The sequence below is a fragment of the Motacilla alba genome, chromosome 1, assembly GCF_015832195.1.
Source record: "Motacilla alba alba isolate MOTALB_02 chromosome 1, Motacilla_alba_V1.0_pri, whole genome shotgun sequence".
NCBI lineage: Eukaryota > Metazoa > Chordata > Aves > Passeriformes > Motacillidae > Motacilla > Motacilla alba.
In genome coordinates this window covers 25,783,597-25,792,220 of record NC_052016.1, presented here as the reverse complement: position 1 = coordinate 25,792,220, position 8,624 = coordinate 25,783,597, and the positions used below count along the sequence as shown (strand labels likewise).

General features: G+C 39.0%; 1 protein-coding gene across 1 annotated transcript in view; it reads right to left on the bottom strand.

The window, feature by feature from the left end:
- Positions 1 to 277: 277 nt before the first annotated feature.
- Positions 278 to 8,624, bottom strand: part of ADGRG7 (adhesion G protein-coupled receptor G7) — a 34,236-nt gene continuing 25,889 nt past the window's right edge. Inside the window, 7 exon segments of the mRNA XM_038143321.1 lie at positions 278 to 293; positions 3,642 to 3,721; positions 4,682 to 4,838; positions 6,352 to 6,445; positions 8,072 to 8,213; positions 8,216 to 8,265; positions 8,268 to 8,434. Of these exon segments, the coding sequence (XP_037999249.1) occupies positions 278 to 293; positions 3,642 to 3,721; positions 4,682 to 4,838; positions 6,352 to 6,445; positions 8,072 to 8,213; positions 8,216 to 8,265; positions 8,268 to 8,434 (706 nt within the window).

Below are 8,624 nucleotides of genomic sequence, written 5' to 3'. Positions count from 1 at the left end.
CCGCCCCCTCCCGGCCGACACGGTGGCTCCTCCTTGCGCGCTGTGCCACCTCAGCGAGGCCGCAGCGAGGCCGCGCTCTGACAGAGGGTGTCTTTCGAAATACGAGCCTTAGCCATCGTAGGCTGGCGGTGCTCGGAGAAAAAAAGGGCCATAAAATTCCCCTGTACTTGTTAGACTTGCTAGACACCCACACACAGGAGTCATTCATCCTTGAATGGTGACATTACTCTGGTAGCCGCACACACCCTCACACCCTCTCACACTCCCCTGTCTTGCATTAAGAGCTTGTGCCCCTAAGAGGCAAAAAACATGAATGTGCAGCCAATTTCCTGAGTTTTGTCAATGGAAGGTGCAGGAATGGATTCCTAAAGGCGCCTCTCCCAGGGCTTCTGGAACTGGAGCTCGTGTTGCTGGGGGATGGTTGGGATTTCTGCTGCCCGTTTTCATTTAGCAGTGAGGCCGCGCTGTGCTGGTGCTTCCGAGAGAGGTGCCTTTGCAGAGCTACCGAAAGCACAACTGTGCTTAGTTATTTCCTGGCGTTAAAGATGCCTCTGAAAAGACACTGTTATGAATGAAGTCAAAATTAATTCATTCATAAAGAAATGAAATAATATGATGTGAGAAATAATAAAACCAGTTAGAAATAGTTATAAAAATTAAGGAGTTATTTTTATCACAGGAGATTTGCCCAAACAACATATCTGATGGGAACCCATTCAGGCTTGTAATCTGTTTCTGGGAAATCCTTTAACATGTAAGAGATTTCCAGTAAGGGAATGTTACACTTGTACATCTCCCCGGACACGGGGTTTGTGGCTTTTCAAGTTCTGTCTAGCACAAGACAAGGAGTCAATGAATTATTCCCGAGACATCGAGAGCTGGACCATCTTTCATCAGATAGCATTATCCTGGACCAGAGAAGCTTTTGGGACTCACTTGATTAAGAAAAGGACCAAGGACATCCTGGCCTGCGGCAAGAAAAAGAGTATAAGAACTGGACTCGGATCCGACCATGGAGTGCGTTCCACTCTGAGGCGATAGGGGCTCAGAGCTGTGTAGCGTGTCACCCAGAGCCTAAGTCCCAGGCTAGACTCTGTCCGATTCGTGGCTGACCCAGATTTTGTAATTCGATCGCAAAATAAATTTTATACTTCATTCTTTTATCATAATTTGGCTCTTGCAAATTATTGATTTGATTTGATTGGCAGTTTCAAACATAACAACACCTTTTCTTTTTATATCTGTTTTCTGCCGGGGCAAGAAAAATGTAAGAGTTGTTTAGTTTTTGTAGTATTTGTCCTTGCTGAGAGCTCTGTCCCTGCCTACAGGAGGGTCCAGCTAGCAGTAAGGAGATTGAAAATGGAGGTGAGAATTTCAAATGGAAGTGAGAAAAGATGAACACAACACAAATTTTAATTCTAAAGATTTCAAGGAGGAGGAGGAGCATTATTTGGGAGGCTTCTTTGCTAAACTTTAACAAAGTATTTAGAAAATATTTGGGTATTTTCAATGAAAAAAATCTTTGCTTTAAAAATATTGAAAAGATCTGGAAAATTTGATGTTTCCATCCATTATACTTTCTGCCACTTGTATTGCAGAATTGTATACCTGTATTGTATTGTATTGTGTACCTTTGTACTGATGATTCAGTCCTTCTCCAATCCATTTTTTTATCGAAGAAACGTTTCCAAAGTGTTAACAAGAAACTTTGTGATCCCTAAAGCCCACATATCACAAACAATACCAAAGTTCACTATACTATGAAGATAAATATATTCCACGTGTAGATAAGAGCTGAACTATTGTTCCTGTAATAATGTTGCATATTACCTGAAAAAAAGCATTTTAATTTGTTCCATTTCTGAAATTAGGATTCCCTAGATGAAAGAAAAAAAAGCTATGAAATGTATAATTTGGAGGGGTGGGGTGGCTTTATGCTGAAAGTGTTCTATATTAAGCAAGAGATGTTCGTTGTTGGCAATAACAGCATTTTATTCACATCTGAAATACTTAGAGACAGGATGCTTAATTAGTAAAAGAAGACAACATTTCCAATTCCATACTTCAAATTCTTTGTAGGTTTTTGCCTCATTTTTTGGGACAATATGGAAACAATATTTTTATTAGTTTATTAAAAGAGGCGTTCAAAATTAAATGGGATGTTCTTTAGAGAATACTTTTGTTTGTGGAAAAAAAATATCAATTATTAGAAAATATTATCACTCATTTAAGGAGTCATCCTCACAATGCATAGCAATGTTTTACAACACAATCAAGTATCATTCTTCCTAAACCACACAAATTTTTAAAGGAAAATTTCTGAAGGAAATTGGAGGAATTGACAAAAGCAAGCATTATACATTGGATTTACAAAAAAAAAATGGATGCCCACAGATACATGAACTTCCTATCCAAAAAAAAAAAAAAAAAAAAGTATGAACTACCTGTCCTAAATATCTTATAATTACGTTCTCTGCTTTTTCTGGAGCAGTAGTGATGAACTTCAGCCTTGCTTCTGGTGTGACTGCTCTTTTTAGAGGCGTATCAATGCTCCAGTACACTTATTTTCTGCCTCATAAGACAGCATGGATTTCTAAGACATGGGGTGTTGTGATGCACTAAATTGTTATTTGGATACTGCACTGGGTGTTGTGTTATACAAATGTATACCCCCTTTCCTCAGATGGTGTATCCCTCAGATACACCTGAGGTCTTGTACCTGTGGTCTTGTCCCTTGAAGCCCCTCCCTTCGCCCCTCCCCACTGGTGTGGCCTTCTGTCCCCGCCTCCCATTTCGCGGGTGTAAATGTCCCTTGAGTTGGGCGTTCTCGCTCTCTTCTTCACCTGGAAACCCTATGATGCAGATGTCCCCTTCCAGCTAATAAACAGGACATCAGAACCACGTGGAGAAAGAGCGCTTCTCGTCCTTTACTTCGTCCATGTAGGATCCGTGCGGGCTTAAATCCCAAGCTAGCCGGGGGGATTTACAGCCCGAAACCCACGGGTTCCTTCAATGGAGGACTTTTCAGGACTGATGAAACACTTCTATGAAGACACTGAGAAAGTCTCATGTGTAATGCACAGTGTATTTGTAATTGCTCCTTGTTGATATACTGTTCGGTTTCTAATTATATTGAATTGTTGCTTATGAAAGGGAGAGGAGAGCTGCAGTGCATTGGCCATGTCCAGTGGGCCTGGAATCTACAAAGGGCATAAAGAGAGCAACTTCTGTGTGTCTGTACTGGAGTATAAAACTGTCATTAGCTCAGTCCTTGAGAAGACCTTGGAATACAAGTAGCACCAAGCAGCTCGGGTGCTGCCTGGCTGATTTGCAGCCACATTGTCCTGCCAGCACGTGGTCCTGCTCCTCTCTCCTGGTCTCAGCTTATGATCTATTTCCAGCTACATGCAGCTGGAGAAGTGTGTCCATCATTCCAGGTACCTGTGAGAGCTGTATGAAACAAAGCATGAGCAATGCAGGATTGTGTTTCATGGATTTGCATGTTTCCAGTTCCAGTTAGGGAAGGTAGACAAGGAAATATTGTCTGAAAAAGTCTGAGTTGATCTGAAAGTTTCCTGTGAATCGTTTTCAGGCTGTGATTTTGAAATATTTTATGTTTTTAAATGCAGATACAGTAGTACCTGGAAAATGGGAACACTTTGAAAACTTTTTTCTTCAAGAGTGGTGTTCTGAAAGTGAACAGAATACAAATCTGGAGTTCCTGTAGAGGAAATGAAAGTGTGGACTTTTTTTGCTGTTAAAACCAGAAAAGATTAGTCAATGTGACTTGATTTGAAAAACAACCATAAGATGATTTTTGTAACTGCTAACAATTACATCAATAACTTGAAATAAATGAAGTACGTTCAAGAGGAAAACGAATCCATGTAGGTGATTCCCAACTATATATGCCTCATTTGCACATTGTAATGGATTAGTTAGCATGTGTCAGGTGCCTGTCTCAGGATCATATTATTACTCTCATCTGGATAGGATGAAGCTAAGACCTGGCTGAGGATGCCATAAGCATTAAATGTGGTGTACCATATCAGCACTTCAGTCGGATTCAGACAAAGGGAATAAAGACTTTAATATTTCTTTACTGGTTTTCTAAATTCTCATTTCAAGGATTAAACAGGAGAATCTTGAGTCAAAAAAAAACAAAAACAAAACCAACTTAATGTTTGGGGATGGGTGGATTTTCACATATTTCCAATTAGATGTTTTATAGAAAGTAGCCAGGGGCATAATAATGAAGAATCCATTACTCCAAGTACTTCATAAGTCTTATATGAAGGGATGCATTTATAGGAATACAAGGCCAAGAATCCAGCAGGGCTGTGGGGGGAAAGAAGAAGCAGAAACTTTCCTGAAGGTTTTTTTTCAGTATCACTGTGAAAGGTCTCAAGCCATGAAGCTCTTGTTACTATCCTGGGACTCTTTCCAACATCTATTACAGAGGAATTTTTTCCTGCTATTATTTCTGAAAATAATTTTATATATTATTTGGTGTAAGAGAAGCCATCCAGACAGAACAGTCTTTTCAGTGCTGACCTTGAAATAAAATCCCACCTCTGAATCCCTATAACTGCTTTTTAACAAGTTCCCACCCTATATCAAGGTGTAGAACAAATAAGTCAAATTTTTAAATTATTAGTCTCAGAATTGCTAAATATTATACCCGGGTAGCATTCAAAATGCAAAACTGAAAGCTGAAAGCAAGACTTGTTTTTTCTTTACTTATTAACGTGAGGTAGCAAATCATCCAGATAATCCCGAGCACTACCACTATAGAGACAGTGCTAATCTTATTTTTCATTAATGAATCATTTTTATTCCTAGAAGAACAAAAAGTTCAACACACAAAAAGTTATTAAATCTTTCTCTATACCATTTAATATCTGAGTTTCAAACTTTCTATTTATTCAGGGCTATATTGCAAAAAGGTATTATTAAAATGAGTTCAGAAGATACACTTCCCTACATTTGTTTGATGTATCATTCAGAGAAGAAATCCAGAAAAATAAATGAAACCAAATATGTCAGACTAATCTGTGTATGGATTTTGCAGCTTGTATGTATCTGTTTTCAATTTAAAAAGTGAGGTTTACCAAGGCAATTGAAAATTAGCATGTTAGCTATTATAAGCTTTTTAGAATGCTTATAAGTTCATCCAAATCCACTTAATTTTCAACAAAAGAAGTAGCTGCCCATGAAGTGTCTCTCAAGCCTGAACAGACTCAGAGATAAGGTATTTTGTTTGCTCCAACCATGAAAATTGTACTTAAAGACATGATGAAATGGTACAAAGTTTTGTTGAATGGATCAGTCCCATGGAATTAATAAAATGAAAGCAATCCTTTTTAAAATAATACAGTGTATGCTGAGGGCTTGTGACATACAGCCTGAGACAGTACATGGAGTGGTGATGCAAAACGGAGCAAGTAAATCTGCTTTAAGCTGCTTGAGAACTGGCGTGATGTTTGCCTGTGCTGAGAAATTCATAATTCTCAGTTGTCTGGACCTGTTCTGGTCTCACTTTTAGGGATTTAAATTGGGAATAACTGTCACTGAAGTTGAGTGACATTGCAATCCAAAAAGGAAAGTCTGAATGTGTTCATTGATATGCACTTGAACAAAGTCTGACCCATTGTAACAAATGGAATTAATTTTCTGCCTGCTGAAAGTATACATTTCTTTAAAATAAAAGATTTTGTCAAAAATCCAAGTTTGTGACAAGAAGGTCTGAGCTGGTGACAAGAGACTGAGGAATAAATGTGCAAAAACATGACTACCATCTAGAAGGGGGTTTGTGTTTACATTTGCTGAACAAGTCTGCCTTTCTTTCTATCATCCGCTATTGCCAAGGTACATTGTAAGCCTGATAACCTGCTTTGGTATGTGGACACTCCAATGAATACCTATTCCAGAAACACAGGGCAAATAGGAATATAATTATTATGGCCAGATTTTAATACATGTGAGGTATGTATAATTCAGTACATTAATTAATTTAATATGTTTAATGTAGGTACTGAAATGTAGTTATGCACTTAAGTGAAGGGATGGAGTATCAGGCTGAGGGTGTCTGCAGTTTGCATTTCAATTCACAGAGGACTGCACAGTCTTACAGAAGGATTCAAGGCAGATGTAGATCTAGTACCCTAGATCCTTAGTAAGGAGAAAATGTGTTTCTTTCTAGTGAATATCTAGGTTGAGTAAAGAGTTTTATTTCTTTTGAGTACTTAGAAGTACAAAATAGTACACCAACAATACATCTAGAATTGTATTAATAATAAGCCATCACAAAAGGCGTGGGGTAGCAAGTGTTGTAATAATATGTGGACTTAAAATTCTTCCTGTCAGTAGTTTAGAGCTTTTCCTTCTCTGTCAGCAGCTTCTCTGCCAGTTGCAAGTGTTATTGCAACTACTATGGCAGGGATTCCTAATTAATTAATGAGACATTAGCAATTTATTGTTTGGTTGCACAGGCATACCTCCCTTCCATACAAATAACTTATCGCCTCCTAAATTCCATAGATTTTAAGATCTGTGTTTCACCTGCCTTGTACTAAGTTAAGGGGGTTTTCTGTAGCCTAGACAAAAGGCAGGACTGAAGGTTTTGAGCAATATTTTTCTGAGGACAGCTCATTTCCATGACTTGCTGATTTTTGCCAGCAAAGATCTTCAACAGAGCTTCCCGAGCAAACACCTGTGGTGAAAGAGCAAGCCCCCTCCTAGGCTGTAGCGGGCTCCCTTATCACAACTGTGATATCACAACCCTGCATTCTGGTCAGCAGTGAGAAACTAATTTAGGAACATATTGTATCAAACACCTTTACATTTCATACCAGATTGATGCCGAGTGTAACTTTTGCCCTCCAAGAAGTTTGGCTGTCAGGTCTGCCTCCTCAATCCCTTTGCTTTGCTTCTTGTCTTCCACATCTCCTGCCTACCAGTTCACACTAGGCAGCACATCTCATGGGAAGGAACCTCATGCAAAACTTGTTATCCTGGTAATAAACATGCTCCTTAAAGTCTATTCCTTCTTCATCCCTAATAGAGACCTTGCAGATTGCTGTGCACTGACTGTGGTCTCAAAAGAGATCCAAAAGCAGTGAGTCAGAATCATGCTGGTTTGGACATGTGTAATTTCTCACAGGACACACAGAAGAACACAATGCTGTGCTGTCATTCAAATACATATGGAGGGAGCACCGTGCCACATAGCTAGGCAGCATTTGCTGAACTTTTCTGGTTTGCGTGTGAAATCCAAATTCTAAATGTTTCTGAGGAATTGCCTCTACAAATGCAAGACATAATAATGGAACAATAAGGGTTGAAACTGCTCGGTGGGTGCCATCAGAAACAATACAACACAAAAGCTGAACACACAACATGGAAAATACTGGTGCCCCTGTACACTGTATTAGAAGAGTTTCTTGAAACAGGCTGAGATTTTCACTTTACCTTGTCAGCATCTGTCTGAATTTTTCCATTGTCCAGGTAAGTTCTCTGGAAGAGAAAATGAAACATTCTCTGAAAGTGAAACATTCTCTGAAAGTTTCCTTTCAATTTGCAGTGTTGCTTCTAACTGCTGTACTGAATGCGTTTAGAATGTGTTGTTTGCTTATTAATAAATAATATATAAAAAAATAATATCAGGCACTCATTGCTTTTGCATGTATTCAAAGCTCTGGCTGGGAATCACTAAATGAGGAATTTAAGTCCACATATGCAACCACCATAATTGAAAGATTTTTTTACTTAGCTGGCAGAAGCAGATTGTTGAATGCTTGATTACTGTGAAAGTTTCTCCTGCACCCAACAGGCCTGTGCTGCTGTGCCAGTGACCAAGCTATCAGTTTCAGTGTTTGATCAGGTCAATGAGAACAAGCTCAGGTTATACCAGTAATGTGAGCAGCAACAGGAGATTATTAAATCACGTGGCACTAACCCAGAGACAGAGACTCTGATTCTACTTGCTCTCTGTTGATCTCCTATCTTTACAACTCTCCCTGAATGTACTCTGTACTATAAAAGTTGCCGTATGGACAGCTTTAAATCTTACCCCATCCGATTACTGACATGGTTACGAGGAAATGTTCAGGCAGTGGCTTCTTGGCTCTGAGCAGCAATAAGTACAACAGTGCAGAACTGAGTGCTGACCACAGGAATTCTGCCAACAAGAAATAGTTCAGCAGGACAGCCACGTGGCTGTGCACCAGGACTCTGTGGGAGTATCCACCGTGTCAGAGGTAAGGTGGTACTGGTGGCATCATAAGGAAGATATTGCTGGTAGCATCTGGTGGTAACGTTGCTGCACTTTCTGGAAGTTTGGTTTTCAATTCCAGAGATGAAGATGATGTTAAAAATGAGCATAGAAAAGCAGAGACTCACTAATGTCCACTTTACAGATAAGTTTTGACTTTTCCTATTGATAGAAATATTTTTAGGAGAAAAAAAAAAAAAAAGAGAAAAATGAGAAAAAAATTCTCAAATATTTTCTCATTTTCATTTATACTAAAAGCAAGCTAGAGAGGAGAAACTTTAATACAGACAGAAACTAAAACAATGATCAGTTTGCAGAATTACAGCAACATTACTCTCAGACAGCTTAACAA